The sequence below is a fragment of the Nerophis lumbriciformis genome, linkage group LG27 (assembly GCF_033978685.3).
Source record: "Nerophis lumbriciformis linkage group LG27, RoL_Nlum_v2.1, whole genome shotgun sequence".
Lineage (NCBI taxonomy): Eukaryota > Metazoa > Chordata > Actinopteri > Syngnathiformes > Syngnathidae > Nerophis > Nerophis lumbriciformis.
In genome coordinates, this window is record NC_084574.2 from 13,679,450 (window position 1) to 13,697,008 (window position 17,559).

The 17,559-nt window shown below is 41.0% G+C and overlaps 1 protein-coding gene across 5 annotated transcripts in view; it reads right to left on the reverse strand.

Moving 5' to 3' along the window:
* The window catches only part of gaa2 (alpha glucosidase 2), a 28,899-nt gene that overhangs the window by 8,091 nt on the left and 3,249 nt on the right, over nucleotides 1–17,559 (reverse strand). For 2 of the 5 annotated variants that reach the window (XM_061922830.2, XM_061922831.2), the window contains exons 2-15: nucleotides 17,060–17,141; nucleotides 11,013–11,540; nucleotides 9,594–9,739; nucleotides 9,356–9,521; nucleotides 9,191–9,287; nucleotides 7,236–7,355; nucleotides 7,000–7,118; nucleotides 6,779–6,910; nucleotides 6,588–6,698; nucleotides 6,408–6,521; nucleotides 1,166–1,250; nucleotides 973–1,090; nucleotides 779–912; nucleotides 486–637 (exon numbers count right to left, since the gene is read on the reverse strand). In XM_061922830.2, the coding sequence (XP_061778814.2) occupies nucleotides 486–637; nucleotides 779–912; nucleotides 973–1,090; nucleotides 1,166–1,250; nucleotides 6,408–6,521; nucleotides 6,588–6,698; nucleotides 6,779–6,910; nucleotides 7,000–7,118; nucleotides 7,236–7,355; nucleotides 9,191–9,287; nucleotides 9,356–9,521; nucleotides 9,594–9,739; nucleotides 11,013–11,540; nucleotides 17,060–17,134 (2,097 nt within the window). In that variant the 5' untranslated portion in view covers nucleotides 17,135–17,141. Of the gene's footprint in view, nucleotides 1–485; nucleotides 638–778; nucleotides 913–972; nucleotides 1,091–1,165; nucleotides 1,251–6,407; nucleotides 6,522–6,587; nucleotides 6,699–6,778; nucleotides 6,911–6,999; nucleotides 7,119–7,235; nucleotides 7,356–9,190; nucleotides 9,288–9,355; nucleotides 9,522–9,593; nucleotides 9,740–11,012; nucleotides 11,544–17,059; nucleotides 17,142–17,559 lie in introns of all 5 variants that reach the window. The other 3 variants (XM_061922828.2, XM_061922829.2, XM_072916372.1) reach the window with 2 other exon arrangements.

A 17,559-nucleotide genomic window follows, 5' to 3' on the forward strand; every position in this document is an offset into this window, starting at 1 on the left:
CATGCGCATAGCATACATCCAACGAATCGATGACTAAATTAATCACCAACTATTTTTATAATCAATTTAATCGATTAGTTGTTGCAGCCCTAATTATATAGATATATTTTTTTAACTTTAAAATCGTTTTCAAATTTACGAAATAAGCCCCGGTCTGCAATTACTGCCTGCTAACAATTAATGCCGCGTACTCTTTGCGGTTTAGTTAAATAAACGCCCCAGCCATAATTCAGACATTTACGTAACTGTCCATTTGTAAGGTCAATTAGACTTCACATCAGTGGGGGGGCGCTCTTGAACTGAACGGTTACTCTGGAAAAAAAATGTTTTCTCAGTTTAAAAAGTACACCTCCAAGTCCAAATTTAAGTAGTACATCCAGTCCAACCCAAAACTATTCAAGTCAAAATTGTCCAGAGGTAGAAATCATTTCATGCTTGACTTTAAGTAACCCTGGGTTACATTAAAAAAATTTTAAGGCTCTAACCTTCATGTTGAAGGCATTGTGGTTGCGGGCGAAGGGATAGAAAGCGCCCAACTGTGTCCAGCGGACGCATAACTCCTCCTGAGGCTCCTCACTGAAGCCGCAGATGTCTGCTCCCACCAACGGGATGCCCAGGAGGTTAAACGTCAATATACCTGAAGGGGAGAAGAGAGACATTGAGTAAAAGCGTTAATATGATGGGCAACTTGGGAAAGGAACTATAGAATGTTGATTTCCTTGCCAAAGGGATAGAACACAGAATATGTTAGATGTCTTGGTTTACTGTGTGATTTGACCTGATATGGAAGAGGACAAGTCCTTCCATTGGCTAATGTTGTCTCCTAGCCAATGGCCAGTGTACATCCCCTGGCTAGGGAAGGTGGAGCGAGATATCACAAAAGGTCTCTTGGCTAAGATCCTAATCAGGGCACTGGAGAAGAGAACACAGAGCGAGAGAATGCAACCAATATGTTTAATTTCTAGTTCTAACCTTGCAGAGGCTTTTCCTTCCATGAGTCCATACAGGCTGTGGAGGTTATAGTGCGTCGACTGCTTCTGCTGCGCTGATGTGCATATAGTTTTAGCTCTCAACAAACCTCCCAGCACACCTATAAAGTATACAAAATATTACAACCTGATGGGTTATGTTTGTTGGGGCGCTATTTCAGCTCCATGTCTCCCACCTGGTGTGTATGGAGGATTCTCCAGGTTGTTTGATGGGCAGCCATTAGTGGAGCCATCTACGAAATTTGATGGTTCATTCATGTCCTAAATAAAAATGACACAAAACGTGTGTACACAACATTAAGTACACAAATGCAGAGTGATGTGATGATTTACTTGCATTCTGTTGGCATATATCACTTGTATCTATTGTTGTTGAATTACCATTTGATTTGACACTTGGATTTGTAAAAATCTAGGATGTGTCATGGTTCTGATTTGTAAGTGTAATATGGCCTGCCGAGTTTTTCATATTTCCACACCAAAGTGTTGGTTACTGCCCATCAAAAGATAACATATTGACTTAAAGGGGACCTAAGATAAACTTTTCTGATTTATAAATGTTAACAATTATGGATATTAGTGTCACATTTTAAAGTACCAATGGAGTGGAAAAACAAGTTACCTCTATATTGAAGCTATTATCAAAAATATCTGATTTATGAAACCGAAAGACTTATAAAGTTTGCGAATAAATAAATATAATAAAATTCACAGAGATTCCCAAGCCATTTTGAGAGACAACGAGGAAGCCAGTCGGTGACGTAAAAGGTAGGAGCCGCAGATCCCTTCCCCACCAAAAACAATGCTAATCATGCAGAGTTTGAGAGCGCCAACAACGATTACTTGGGGGAAAATTATGATCCAGAAACTTATATTGTTGATCCTGAATACAAGGAAAATGGTCTACAAGATTTAGAAGCTCTGCTAAACAAATCCAGCTTTAGTGAAACACTAAGCATCATGTAGCAGTAGCAGTACTGCTAAGTGCTAAACAAGAAATACAAACTGCAAACATAATAAAACGATAGCTTACAGTACAATGTCTGCTCTTTCTTCAATGACGACTGCAGGACATCCATATCTTCCCGTTTATATTAAGAATTAATCATGATCCACAAGCAGGGTTAACAAAGAAAAGTCTCTGTGCAGACACTGTCTTTGGTTGTGTGTGTTTGTCTCCATCTCCGGTTATAAATGAAATGTCACAGATGAACAACTTCAAGATTGATGGCTAAACCCTCCTAATATCCAGATGAAAGGCATGATTTATAATCTAGAACAGTGGTTCTTAACCTTGTTGGAGGTACCGAACCCCACCAATTTCATATGCGCATTCACCCAACCCTTCTTTAGTGAAAAAAAAAAAAATGTCTCAAATTCAAGACAAAGTTATATGTTTTTTTTTTACTAGTGCACAAAATGAACCGTGCATGATCATCATCTTGTTCAAAGAACAAAACCAACACAGTGCATGAACTCACAACAAATTACACACCTGCGAATCAGATGGAAAATTAGAGGGAACATTGTTTGGGGGTATCCATAATACGGCGATAGAGAGAAGCTTTTATTTACACGATGAGTCGGGTGTGTCTTGACCTCTGCGGCGGAGGCTCCGCCGAACCCCTGAGGCCGACTCACTGAACCCCTAGGGTTTGATCGAACCCAGGTTAAGAACCACTGATCTAGAATAACTTTGACGAGACATGACGATGCGAGACATCACAGTAAAAACAGCAGAGGGCTACTTAGCTGTGTATTATCAGTCTGCTGCTAAAAAATTGTTTGTTTGTGTTCGCGCTTATAACAACATCGCTAACATTTGGTTAATATTCAGGTCACGATATGTATAAAGAGTATTGCTGGCAAGTTTTGGATGGCTATTTAGAGGGTTTTGTGGGCGGAATAGAGAGCCCCCTTTGACTACATTGTTAGCTGACCTTTTATGTATTTTTTTATTAACGACTTAGAATGCATAAAAAAAGAAAAACAAGTTCATGTCTTGTATAGGGATTGTGAATGATCGCACATGTCTCTCTAATTTTTACGTATTTAAAGTATGACTGATCTGATACGATGGTCAGAGTGCAGAAGAGTTACTGTAGTGATGTCAAGCCGAAGGTATTCGAAGCGGAATATTCAAAAAGGCGGACTGAATTTGTGGCATTTTGTGAGGTTTAGACGGTATTTTCATATACTTTGCGGATTGTAATGAATGGTTTAATGCAGGGGTCCCCACACTACGTATCCGGCCCGCCCGCATCCAAAATACGGTCCGCGGGAAGTCCCAAGTTTAAAAAAAAAAAAAAGATTGTTTCTTTTATTTATTATTATTTTTGAAAATCTGTCCTTTCTAATCCATTCTCTACCGCTTGTTACTCTCTGGGTCATATTGTCTAAAAATGCATTTTCCCATCAATAACGTGACATCATCACGCCGCAGTGTCGGGCGAGCGCGCGGCACGCACGCACACACGCGCCCGCCAATTTTTTCTAACCCAATGCAGACCCTGAATCAAAAAGCTTGGGGATCCCTGGTTTAATGGATACAGTGAAACACAATTAAGCATATCAAGTCGACTTGTTTTTTCACTCTACTGGCACTTTAATGCTTATGCATTTTGGTGAGAGCGTGCACAGTTTTGGGTGCCTTTTTTGCTGGGTTTTTGCAGTTGGACATACTTATTTAGACATTAAATCAAACTCTCAGTCTGCTCTTCAGGCTATGAGGAAACAAAAAAAGGTAGGCTAAAGTATGATTTTCATCTAACCGTGGTATGTGATAATAACACTTACATGTGACATGCAGTGACAATAGTGCTGATTAGTGATGGGTCCGGCAACACTGATGCATCGGCGCATGCGTAGAGCTCATAGAGCAAAACCCTGTGTCGGTGCGCGTACCGCTTTTAGAAAGTCACGTGACCGATCGTGAGCTGTTTCGGTCACGTGACCGATACGCGAACTGTGTCGCACTGACGCCTCCTCTGTGCCCTGTGAGCGGGTCTTTTCTACAGCCGGAGAAATAATAACTAAGAAGAGAAATCGTCTAAAATTAAATACGTTGAAAAAACTGTTGTTTTTTTAATAAAAATGTGTAAAAAAATAAAAATAAAATAAAATAAAAAATTCCCAGTCCACAAGCATCCTCATTCACAACATGTTCTCTTAGATTTCCATGTTATGATACATGTTCACATTATTTATTGACTGTATCTAAAAAAGATACAAATATATTTTTATTTAAATGAAGATGTGAAATAATCCTAAATGAAATACAATGACTTGGTTTATATTATTGTATACACTAGGTCATAAAGTCAGTGTCAGTTGAGTCGGTCCATAGGTTGCCTGTAGGGATTTTTAATGTCCAGCAGATGTCAGTATCGACACAGTATCAACACAGTTTTGCAATGTGTCGAAACGCTTCATGACGCCTCATCAACCCATCACTAGTGCTGATAAAAGCAGCTTTTTTAAAAATGCAAAAACTGAATCGATCGGCAAGTGTGCAGGTTTACCTAATGTTTATGAAGTTTATTTTCTTCCGTGTCTGGTATAAATATAGCTGTGATGACTTCAAGATATATATTGAAACAGTGTACATTTATAAAAGATAGATTATGATACTTGGGTTCCATTTGCAATCTGGGACTACCTCCACAATCAAACATCTTGTAGACAGACTCAAAAAAAGGTATAAAAGTGACTGTGGAGCTAAATTTATGCAAAATGTACACCAAAGCATATCCAATACGCATCAACAACTGTCTACAGTAGTAGCAGGTGTTTTTTGCACTGTTTAATGGCAACAAGTATTCATCATATTTGCAAAAGAAACAAATCACCTGACACGTAGAAGTCATTTAGGAAATGTTTGGCTCTGTATTTTGGAGTTAGTTTGGTAGTTTAAGGTGGCTGTCTGTCCAGGAGCCAGGCACAGAGATGGCCCCAGAAGAGTGCACCGTGCAGGGCTGCTGTGTACATAGAGCTAGCACCTGGCTGGCACAGCTCCATGGAGGGGAGTGCTTGTCAATGACCTCTCAATGACATGTATAGCTATTCCTCATCCTGCAGGGATGATACTTGTAATTGTACTTTATTTGTCGCCATGGAGGCGAGAATTAGTGATTTAGAAGTAGCTAAAACACTGCCGACTGCAGATGGACGTTAGCCGTTAGCTAGCTAGCCATGTCTTAAAGCAGCTCTTGCTGAGCAGCGTTTCAGTGTTATAGCGTCACCTTTATCATTAGTTTTTAGGCCAAAATGCGTCCGTTCTCCTTTTCTGTCCACACACTGTGTCTTCCTGTAAGTACTCAGTGATTGTGCGCTGCCGAACATACTCCTCTGCTCGTAAAACCAGTAATGTCACGAGATGACGACGGCACGCCCGAACTGGCACTTTTCAGAGGCGGTATAGTACTGATTATGATTCAATAGTATTGGGGTACTTTACTAGTACCGGTATACCGTACACTATGGCATCTTTAAGTCTTTTTTTTGGACATACAGTATACCAGTGGTTCTCAACCTTTTTTCAGTGATGTACCCCCTGTGAACATTTTTTTAATTCAAGTACCCCCTAATCAGAGCAAAGCATTTTTGGTTGAAAAAAAGAGATAAAGAAGTAAAATACAGCACTATGTCATCAGTTTCTGATTTATTAAATTGTATAACAGTGCAAAATATTGCTCATTTGTAGTGGTCTTTCTTGAACTATTTGGAAAAAAAGATATAAAAATAAGTAAAAACTTGTTGAAAAATAAACAAGTGATTCAATTATAAATAAAGATTTCTACACATAGAAGTGATCATCAATTTAAAGTGCACTCTTTGGGGATTGTAATAGAGATCCACCTGGATTCATGAACTTAATTCAAAACATTTCTTCACAAAAAAATAAATCTTTAACATCAATATTTATGGCACATGTCCACAAAAAATCTAGCTGTCAACACTGAATATTGCATTGTTGCATTTCTTTTCACAGTTCTTTTTGACAGACATTTTAGTGACGGTCAAACCATCATGGCATGGGGGAAACTCTGGGTTTATGGTAATGAATGGAATAGCCGACTTGATTTGATGTTCAGTGAAGTATTATTCAATATATTTATAAAGGATTTTTGAATTGTTGCTATTTTTAGAATATTTTTTAAAAATCTCACGTACCCCTTGGTATACCTTCAAGTACCCCCAGGGGTACCCGTACCCCCATTTGAGAACCACTGCAGTATACCACAAAAATATCGTATCGTGCCCTCAATATTGTGATAATATCGTACCGTGAGATTTTGATAGTTACTCTCTACTATCTACCGTATACATGGTAAATTATGTTACTTAAAACATAACCAGTGTCATACAACTTTGGAGGTCCTGTACTTAAAAAAAGATATACTGGTAGAGGTTACTTACAAGCCATAATCCATCAAAAGGCACCTGCTCATGGAACTTCTTTAGATTTTCGTACCACCATTCATAGGTCGCAGTATCAGAGAAATCAGGATATGCAGTCAGACCCGGCCAAACCTGGAAGGAACGGAATTAGGTCATTAGAAAAGCAAAGAACCCCAAGCGGCAGATCAGACCTCCAACCTTGCCAATCAGTGTCTTTCCTTCAGCGTCTTTAATAAAAACCCCTCTCTTGAGTCCTTCATCGTAGGGCAAGTAGGATCCTTCAGGCTGAACACTGCTGATACCAGAATCCTGCAGGTGACCAAGCCAACCATCACACTCCAGCGGAAATAGCACACAGGAACACACGTGGGCTGGGCTGCCGCACTCACAATGATCATGACGTAGCGTTGGCCATGAGCGTGCAGGTCCTTCACCATGTCAGGCAGCTTTGCAAAGTTAATCGGGTCATAAGTGAAGTCCATAAACCTGTCCATGTAGTCAATATCGTTCCACATGACGTCCTTAACAAAGCAGACGCAAAAACAGGCAGAACTATTGGAAAAGCCAAAAATTAACTTTTAATGTATACACCATGCAGATTCCCCTCTACCTGAGGGACCATATTATTCCTCATGCGCTTAACTACATCCCAGGTGGAGTCGCTCGAATTAAAACCCCAGCGACACAGATGGTAGCCCAAAGCCCAGTAGATGGGCATTGCTGGAAGACCTAAGACACGAAAAAAGACATTGAAAAGACACAATGAAGCAGTTTGTCTCTGAAAATGAATTTTCGTAAGGGATTACTTTGGACTTCAGAGTCTCTATTTAGTGTGAAAACGGTCACCTATGACATCCAGATATTGTTCAACCACAGATCCGGGATCAGGACCCAGGAAGACGTAAAAGTCAAGGATGCCTCCAATTGTACGCCAGGTGATTGCCGGAGCGGGTTGCAGGATAACATCTGAGAAAATTGAGGACAGAAACTGTATTAACAGTATTTTTTACCTTGAAAAGAGTCTGAAAAGGATTAAATACAGGTGGTGCCAAAGTTTGTTTTGGTATGGTTTGGTCAATAAAAGAGATTGTTGATTTACCACCTCCTTGTTATCCTTATAACATATCAGCAGAGAAGTATTACAATAATTGGTTGGACAGTGTTCATCATTGTTTTATCTGTTGCCGCGTCTTGCCAGCTGTCACTCAGAGTTGCATTGCAAAATGGAACTAAATAAATTCTGTGTTTGATATACAGTTCAGGTTGTATTTTATTTTCAAGCTATGCATAGATTGGCTGTGTGCGGAGGACGCTGGTGCAGCGCACCATTGAGCAACTGCACAGCTTAGAGGGAAAAGCGATCGATGGTGACCGTCGTGGAGCGAAGACAGACCTCGGCAAAATATGGCCGGTTAAGCTTTTTAATACAGCCTGCCGAATGTTTCCAAATATACTATTTAACCCTTTAACATCAAAGATGTAGTTTGCAATAAGATGTGCTGTGCCATTTTTAAATTACAGTATGTCATATACGAGTCATTACGGCAGGGCGACGAGGTTGTAATATGAAGCAGAGTAGGTGGTTGTTTACAGGGCAGGCAGGCAGCAGCAAGCAGCGCAAGTGTGCCTGAGAGACAAGGAAGCAAGCTTTCTAAAACAAAGTTCTGCAGAAAAGTGGTATTATATCGAGGGTGTTTGACACTTGCGTGTCTGTGCTGTGTTTTGCTTGTCTGAAAAACATGTCGCAGAGGTGGTCTGGGAAGTAAGTTCATATTAGCTTATTTTATTGTTGTATTATTAGGTGCTGTAGTAGTGAATGGGCGCTTGTTTATAGTTAATATTGTCAATCCGACATTCTTTATTCATGTACATTCTGTATGTCTTATTCAGTAAAAAAAAAAAAAAATTGTATTACGTTTTTTCGAGATGTCTGCCATAAGGTTTTTAGCATACTCTTACGTATTGTGTGAGTTTATCTATATTTTTACAGCACCTTCACATAGCCTGGAGCACATTCACGGCATCTGTAAAGCTGAAGTTTACTTTAGAATTTTGCAGTATTTTCCGATGATTTTGATAACATGTCAGAACACAGAGACATTATATAAATAATATATATTTTATTTAATGTATCAGAAGTCATGTATTTTATGCCTAACGTCTCCACTATAGTGAGCACAAAGTTTTGTGATTTCCTCCAAAATAACTTTCTGTTGTTGAAACAAAACTACCGTATTTTTCGGACTATAAATCGCAGCAACTTATACTCAGGAGCGACTTATGTGTGAAATTATTAACACATTACCGTAAAATATCAAATATTATTTAGCTCATTCACGTAAGAGACTAGACGTATAAGATTTGATGGGATTTATCGATTAGGAGTGACAGATTGTTTGGTAAACGTATAGCATGTTCTATATGTTATAGTTATTTGAATGACTCTTACCATAATATGTTACATTAACATACCAGGCACGTTCTCAGTTGGTTATTTATGCCTCATATAACGTACACTTATTCAGCCTGTTGTTCACTATTCTTTATTTATTTTAAATTGCCTTTCAAAAGTCTATTCTTGGTGTTGGGTTTTATCAAATACATTTCCCCAAAAAATGAGACTTATACTCCAGTGCGACTTATATATGTTTTTTTCCTTCTTTATTATGCATTTACGGCCGGTGCGACTATTACTCCGGAGCGACTTATACTCCGAAAAATACGGTATATTCCTTTTATTTTTTCCAATTTTGTGGCCTTATCTATGCAACAATTTAGACTGAAAAAGAAAACAGACAGACCCATTGCATTGCTGTTCAGAAAGAAGAAGCCATGTGCATTTCCATCATTCTCCATCACCAGGTAAAAGGGGTGAACTCCATACAGGTTAGCTTTTTCCTAAATTATTAAGAAATAACATTATAGCAGGGCTGCACAAATCACTGTCATAAAGAGGACTACATCACCATGGGGGGCACATCTCTGGCCCACATCGTGAGCGTGTCCCACTGGAGGTTGTGCAGGAAGGACGAGCGGTGCTCCCCCAGCCCGTAGATGAAGTTACTGGGCAGAGCGGTGGAGAACTGCAGGAACTGATCGGCGTAGAGGAGAGGAGCCACTGTGGTGTTTAAGCTGACAGTCGGACAGAGCGTGAACATCACAGCAAGTACAGAGACAACATCATATTCTGAACTTTTCACTTACAGCACAGTACCAGTAGCGGTCCTCCTCACGATGAGGCCAAACGGCTCCTTTGAGAGCTCCACGGTGTAGGCAGGGCTTTCTGTCTTTTTGGTGATGATGGGAACTGAGATTGGGACTTCGTAGCGTGAACTTGAAGGGTCTGTGATCTTATTTAGGTGCCGATAACCAGAACACTGATTAATCACTTAATTTGCTACTGCAAACTGTATGTGTACTGCAACAAATAGCAGTACAATTTTACTCTGTCAAAAGGGCATTGTGAAAAGGGTAATTCAATTCAATAAAAATAGAAGTGGCCCAAGACTATTGCGTACATCCTTTAACATTTTAACACAAAGTACATTTTAACCATGCCATGTCTGCTAACAATATGTGGTATATTATTTATCTTCTTAATGAACTCTACTGCAAACAGACGCCACATACAGTATGTCCTGTATGTAGTGGCCGCTGTGGTGAGGACATCTATTGGGACACATCTCTAGTACCAGTCAAAGTAAAGATAGTTACCATATTTTCCGGACTATAGAGCACACCGATATGTAAGCCGCACCCACTAAATTATAGATGACAAAATTGTTTTTTCATATATTAGCCGCACCGCACTATAAGCCGCAGATATATATGTCGTGAAATGAGGTATTTAGACAGAAATATTTTGTATGTTCATTTACACACCTCAGTTGTTTACAAACGGTGCCTGTCACACAGCAGTAAAACTGAGGATAAAAAAAAACAGAAGTCATTGTCACGGACCAACTAGCTGCGGAAGCTGGGGTCCTTTAATCAGTTAAACCGACTAAATAACTCCACACTGACGTTTTGGTCAATTTACTGAGGAATTTGTGCAACTGAAACAATACATAAAGCATGCAATTTTAGGTTAATAATACTAACACTTGTAAACGTGTTAGCATGAAAATACTTCTATCAAATATGTAACATTTTAGTAAGTATGAAATGTTTTAGTTATATTGTAACACAAAAGTTGCTTGGTCTGATGAATGAGGAAACCATACGAGTAGAAACGCTATAGACGACTAGTAGACGGAACGGCACTTATACTTCCGGTTCAAAGCACAAAACAGAAGGAAAAACTGTTGACTTTCAACCCGCAGCACCTGCAGTGAGCAAACACATCCAAAAGATGGCGCCATAGCACAAACAATAACACACCTTTTCAGTCTCTGTGTAGGTGTTACTATGTATGTTGTATAAAAAAAAAGTTACGGCCATTAGCAAAAAAAAGAATCCATAGATTAGCCGCAATAAACCGCAGAGTTCAAAGCATGGTAAAAAAGTAGTGGCTTATAGTCCGGAAGTCATGGTAGTTAGTTAAATGAAATTTGGATGTGTCTATTTGAGTACAAATAGACAAATGTAGCATAAAGTGAGGTGTAGTGTCAGCACTGAACTCACCCGGACACGCAGTCGTGTGTCCGACTCGTATCTGCTCTCAAACTCCAGAGTCATAACATCTGCGGGGTAGTAAGTCTTCACCTCTTTTACGAGCGTACCGCTCTGCCCCAAGTCGGTGTCATTTATTGACTTGAGTGCATAGGATGGAAATTCCGGTGGATAAAAACACCAGGGGATACCGTCAGAAGAGGACAAAGAGATGAAGCAGCAATTCCTCGCTTCGCATAGCTCTCTGGTAACAACAACTCCCCTCTCCGGGTAACAGTCAAACCTCCACACCTCTGGGATTAGGCTGCAAGTCTCACGGAGACGGGACTTGGCCAAAGTGTCATTGACTGTGGAGACTGTTTCTGGCGCTTTGAATGGTGTTGGGGGTTTGTGCGGCAACAGGGTGTAGGGCCTGTGGAGCCAGAACGTGGTGCCCACTAGCCAGCCACCGCACAAGAGCAGCAGCAGGCAGCCGATCATTATGAGACTTGTGGTGATGGAGCATGGCAGCCGTCGGGGAAGCAGAGATACTCTGTCTGTCTCCTCGAAACACACAGAAAACATCAGACTCAAACGGTGTTAATTTTCTGGACCGATACTTTTCGTCTTAGTTATCGTCAACCTATTTGTCCCCTGACGAAAATAAGACGATAACTAATCAAAACAAATGCACATTTGACTACTTTGAAAAAATAACATCTTAATCAACGAATAAAAACAAAACTTTTTTTGTTTAACAGAAATGAAATCCAATCATATATAATTACGTCTTGTAGATGGGTGGGAAAGGTTTGGAATATATCCAATCACGGCTCTTAAACAGGGTACGTATGAAAGAGGGGCCGGGAGTTAGTTTTGAAGGACAGCCAATCAAATGATTTTGCTTATGAGATAAGTTGGGGTTCAAGGCAAATCACCCTACTGAGACGGTCCCCCACGACACTAAAGGGACAAGCGGTAGGAAATGGATGGATGGATTTGTTGTTAACAATGGATGCTGATGCATCATCTATGTTGCTGCTACTTGATCTCAGCACTGCTTTCGATACCATTGATCATAACATTCTTAGAATGCGTCAAATCACGTATTGGTATATATGTATGTCAGACTTGGCTTTTTTTTTATGGTTTAACTCCTATCTCACTGAAAAGATGCACTGTGTATCCTATAATAACATGACCTCGGAGTATGTTAGGTACTGTGCAGAATCCCACAGGGTTAGGTGCTCGGTAGAGATGCGCGGATAGGCAATTATTTCATCCGCAACCGCATGACAAAAGTCGTCAACCATCCGCATCCACCCGAATTAACATTTAATCAACACCGCACCCGCCCGCACCCGCCCGTTGTTATATATCTAATATAGACGATGCAAGGCATTAGTGAGGTTATAAAGCTTTTGCCTGTTAAAGAAAGGAGACTGATCCAATGCAGCAATCATCTGGGAGCCGCGCTGAGCGCACCTCCAAGCGCGTGGAGGTGCGATGTCCCTCGCACCCGGGCTCGCGCCCGAGGCTTCAGCGCCATCCATTTTCAGGGCTAGTTGATTCGGCAGGTGGGTTGTTACACACTCCTTAGCGGGTTCCGACTTCCATGGCCACCGTCCTGCTGTGTATATCAACCAACACCTTTTCTGGGGTCTTATGAGCGTCGGCATCGGGCGCCTTAACCCGGCGTTCAGTTCATCCCGCAGTGCCAGTTCTGCTTGCCCACCCCTTTCGTGAGCGCACTGCGCGCGGAGTGACCCCTGTTACGCGCCCCCGGCAACGGGGGTGGCGGGCAGGTAAGCTGCGCGGGTGGAGCGCGCGGAGTGACCCCTGTTACGAGCCCCCGGCCACGGGGGTGGCGGGCAGGTAAGCTGCTTACATGCTGCGCGTGACGCCGGCCGCGGCGGGGTGTCGTGCGGTGGGCGCGGTGGTGACCCTGGACGTGCGTCGGGCTCTTCTCGCGGATCCCCTCAGCTACGGCTCCCGGTGGGGCCCTCTCGGGGGAAGGGGCCTCGGTCCCGGACCCCGGCGAGGCGTCCCTTCTCCGCTCCGTAAATGTGTCCATCTCTTTTTTTTTTTCTTCTTCTGTTGTGGCATATGCTGCAGGTGCCTGCTCGTTTTTCGTATGTGGGTAACAACATTTAACTATGTATATATATTTCCGAATTGGTTTAACTGCCACCCGCCTGAATCTATTTAAAATCTAATTTTTTTTTTATTTCAACCGCCCGACCCGACCCGCGGATAAAATCTAATTTTTTTTCATTTCAACCGCCCGAACCGCGGATAATCCGCGGACTCCGCGGTTGTGTCCGCAAACCGCGCATCTCTAGTGCTCGGCCCTGCTCTCTTGAGAATATATATGCTGTCGCTAGGCAACATCATTCCCAAATACGGTGTTAGTTTTCACTGTTATGCTAATGACACCCAACTTTACATGCCTCGAAAACTGACCGACACGCCAGATTGTGACAATCTGGAGGCGTATCTTTATGATATTCAACAAGCAACTTCCTACATCTTAACACTAAGAACACTGAAATGTTGATTATTGGCCCTGCTAAACTCAGGCACCTCTTTAAGGATACCACTTTGATTCTATAAAACAATTGTAAAAGCGACTCGATGAAGAATTGGTATTATTTTCGACCCAACTCTCTCGTTTGAGCTGCACATTAAAAGTGTTACTAAAACAGCCTTCTTTCATCCCTGTTATATCGCTAAAATATGTCCTATTTTGCCCATCAGTGACGTTACATCTCATCTCGATTACTACAACGTATTATTTTCGGGTCTTAGAATGACCACAAGTAAAATATTACAGTTGGTTCCAAACGCCGCTGGTAGACTTCTGACAAAGATAATAAATTTTGATCCTTTTACGCCTATACTGGCCCACCTGCACCGGCTCACGGTTCCCTTAAGATGCGACCAAGGTTTTATTACTTATGTACAAAATATTAAACTGTTTAGCACCATCTTATCTCGCTAATTTAATTTTACACTACGTTCCGTCCAGAGAGCTATGTTCCAAGAACGCCAGCTTATTGGTGATTCCCAAAGCTCGAGAAGAGTCTGTAGGCTCGAGAGCGTTATTTTATTCGGGCTCCAGTACTCTGGAATGCCCTACCAGCAAGTTAGAGTTGCCACCTTGGTAGAAGCATTTAAGTCGCAACTTAAAACTCATCTATAAACTGTAGTTTTTAAATAGACTCTGTTTTAGACTAGTTGACCTGCCACTTCTCTTTTTTGCTCTGCCCCCCTCTCCTGCAAGAAGAGGTTATCAGGTGGCCACGGATATTCCCTGGAGATTTACCAGTCTGGAGGTTGTGCTAGCTGTTTGTAAATCATGACCCAGGGTGGACAACTCTTCTAAAAAGTACCAGTATTCTTCAATTGCAGTAAGAATATTTTTTTATTAATAAGTACAGCTGTACTTTGTTAGTACCGATATACCATACAACTCGAACTGCACAATACCGGTAATATACCTAACTGATATTAAGTATAATACTGGTATATTTTAGAAAGCGGTATATATTTGAGACAATACCACCATACCGGTATCTTTTGATGTGCCTTTTTACGGCCGTTTGCTCTTCTCCTTGCCTGACAGGCGAAGTACAGGGCATCCTCTTTGGCTCACCCCTGCCCCTTGCGTGTTTACGGAGGCTCCCCTCTGACGCACAATGACGCACTGTGCATCAAACTTTTTCAAAAGTATTGCGCGTGGTGCTGACTTCTCAACTCGGTGCAGACTAAGCTACTGTAGTGTAGCGGCTGGGTGGCTAAAAATTTATTTTAAACTGAACAGAGGGAGTAGAAGCTCATTTTAGCTCGAGCCGCATGGAGGAAAATGATTCCCACGTGGGCCTGACGGGTAAAATCATGGCATAATAACTTAAAAATAAAACACTACAACTTCAGACGGTTTTACTTAAGTCCAAAATAGAGCAAGCACATTCTGAAAATGTACATCCATCCATCCATTTTCTACCACTTGTCCCTTTCGGGGGTTGCAGTGGGTGTTGGAGCCTATCCCAGCTGCATTCGGGCGGAAGGCGGGATACACCCTCACCACCTCATCGCACGGTCAACACAGATAGACATGTCACAAATTATTCTCTTGACAAAAAACTTCAAGTTAGTGGAAAATTCTTAGGAAAAGATTGGTGCAGTTGTAAAAACACCATGAAAAACACAATGAATTTAGACTTAAATCTCAGTGCATCTACAAAGCAATTAAACTTTAAGTCACAGCCCATCTAGGATTGAACAAAAAACTAAATAAAGCCAAAATAAAAACTCTTGTATGTATCAACTACCTCATTTGTCATTTCCACATACTGTAAGAATCCTGTACTAACTCAACGAACCATAGAAACTGAGGTAGAAACTATTCAAGAGGGTTGAGTTACTTCCTGCCTTTGAGGCATCACTGTGTATCGATAAAATAATTGAAACTGTGCATTGTGTGAACAATTTCAACAAACCAAAAATAAAAACTTAAGACTGACACTATAGCAATATATCACACTCTGTTCACTTTCTTTAAATTTGCACAGAAGACAAAACATTTCACAGACCTATATCAATGTGCAGTGTGTCATGCAGCATTTTAATTGGGGTTACCAATTTTTTATTGCACTCCTGTTTATTTTACATTGGGTCCAGTAGGAGGAGTCGCGGCCTCGCCTTACCGTGTACCTCTTGCTTGGTATACCTGCTATAAACTATTTGCTTACCTAACAGAATTGCTATTGTGACATCCAGTGGACACATTTAGAACAGCAGTTTCTTTCATTAAAAAAATGCAGCTCAATTTTACACTTAGCAAACTCCTCTCGCGAGCCGGATTGAACCTGTTTGCGGGCCTAATCCGGCCCACGGGCTGCATGTTAGACATCCCTGGTCTAAATGAAGGTGCTTTCAAATAAACTTTAAAGAGGCCTTATCGTTTATACTTTATATTTTAGCAGTGGCGGGCCGTGCGTTTCCCACCTAAGCCTTCAGTGATGTCCAACATCAATGATTTTTTCTCAAAATACCATCATTTATGTCACCACATAACCATTGCCGGAGAAATATTATACAGGAACACATTTACGCACTACTGGGCATTGTACAAAACGGGTTATAAAAACATATCTTATGTGGTACTGTCAAAAATAAAATTGCAAAAAACATTAAGCGTGAAAAAATAAAGAAATAAAATATCTGAACTCACATATCATCGCCGGGGTTGGCCGACATCATCTCACAAGATGTAGTTTGTCTTTAAATATCCTTCTTGAAATTGGCCTTGCAAATATATGTGTTGTCTTGTCTAATCATAAAAGATGCAGACGAGGCGTGTTGGCTGAGTTCTTAAAAGTTTACTCCACAGCGTGCTCATCAAAAACATCCAGCTTCCGGCATGTCTACATTCAACAACCTAAACGGTGCTACTGCATGGTCTTCACTACTGTGGCCTGCTGGGTAATGGAGTTCTTATGTTACCTAGCTCATAACATCACAATATATATCTGCCTTAGGCAAGCCGGAAGGCATTACTGACAACAACTTGTGATCTGATTGGCTATCGCAACTGTCTGTCAAATGTTTGTGTCCACGCACTGTGACGCCCGCATTGTTGATTCTGAAGGATTCAGATTTCGTACAGCATGGCAACATAAGCTAGCTGAATTCTGATTGGATAAAAACTCTGCTGAAAGGAGCATAATATGACATGAAGAGAATATGAATACTTTTAGATATTTAGGGAAAGTAAATAAAAAAATACTTTTATCTTTAATTATGATCATGATTTCTGGTTATGTTAGGCCAGCAGAGAAGGCCTAGCTGGCCCTGACGACTGTATTTTAGTCGTTTGACTAAAGCTAAAATACATTCTCGTCAAACAATATAAAAAGCTAAATTAAAAACCGCAGTCAATATTAACACTGGACTCCAATGACTTAATTACCTCGCCTAGGGGAGGTTTGCGGTTTGGCTCCTGAATGTGTTCAGTTTACACAAGAGTAATCAGGGCTTGCCATGCACTTGAAAAAGAGTGAAGGCATAGAACTCACCACCTCTCCAACAAGGCGATTCCTCCCCTCGGATAACTGTACACTTTCTGGGTTCAGTAGCTTGTAGGACGCCATGGTGGCACTGTGTGAGGAGGGCAGAGTGCACCAATGTTACATGTCTGACATTTTCTCTGTCATACAGGGAGTTAATAGAAACATGATTGATTGATTGATTGAAACTTTTATAGTAGATTGCACAGTACAGTACATATTCCGTACAATTGACCACTAAATGGTAAGACCCGAGTAAGTTTTTCAACTTGTTTAAGTCGAGGTCCACGTTAATCAATTCATGGTATGATTGCTCATGATTGGTTGAAAAGTTATCTTGGTGGTAGAGAACAGTATGTGCATATGAACAATGTAGATTCAAATAAAAAGATTGTAACACATGGAGTGCCCCAAGGTTCTGTACTGGGACTAAAATTGTTTTTATTGTATATCAATTATATCTGTAAAATCTTTAAAAAACTCAACTGTATTCTCTTGGCTGATGATAC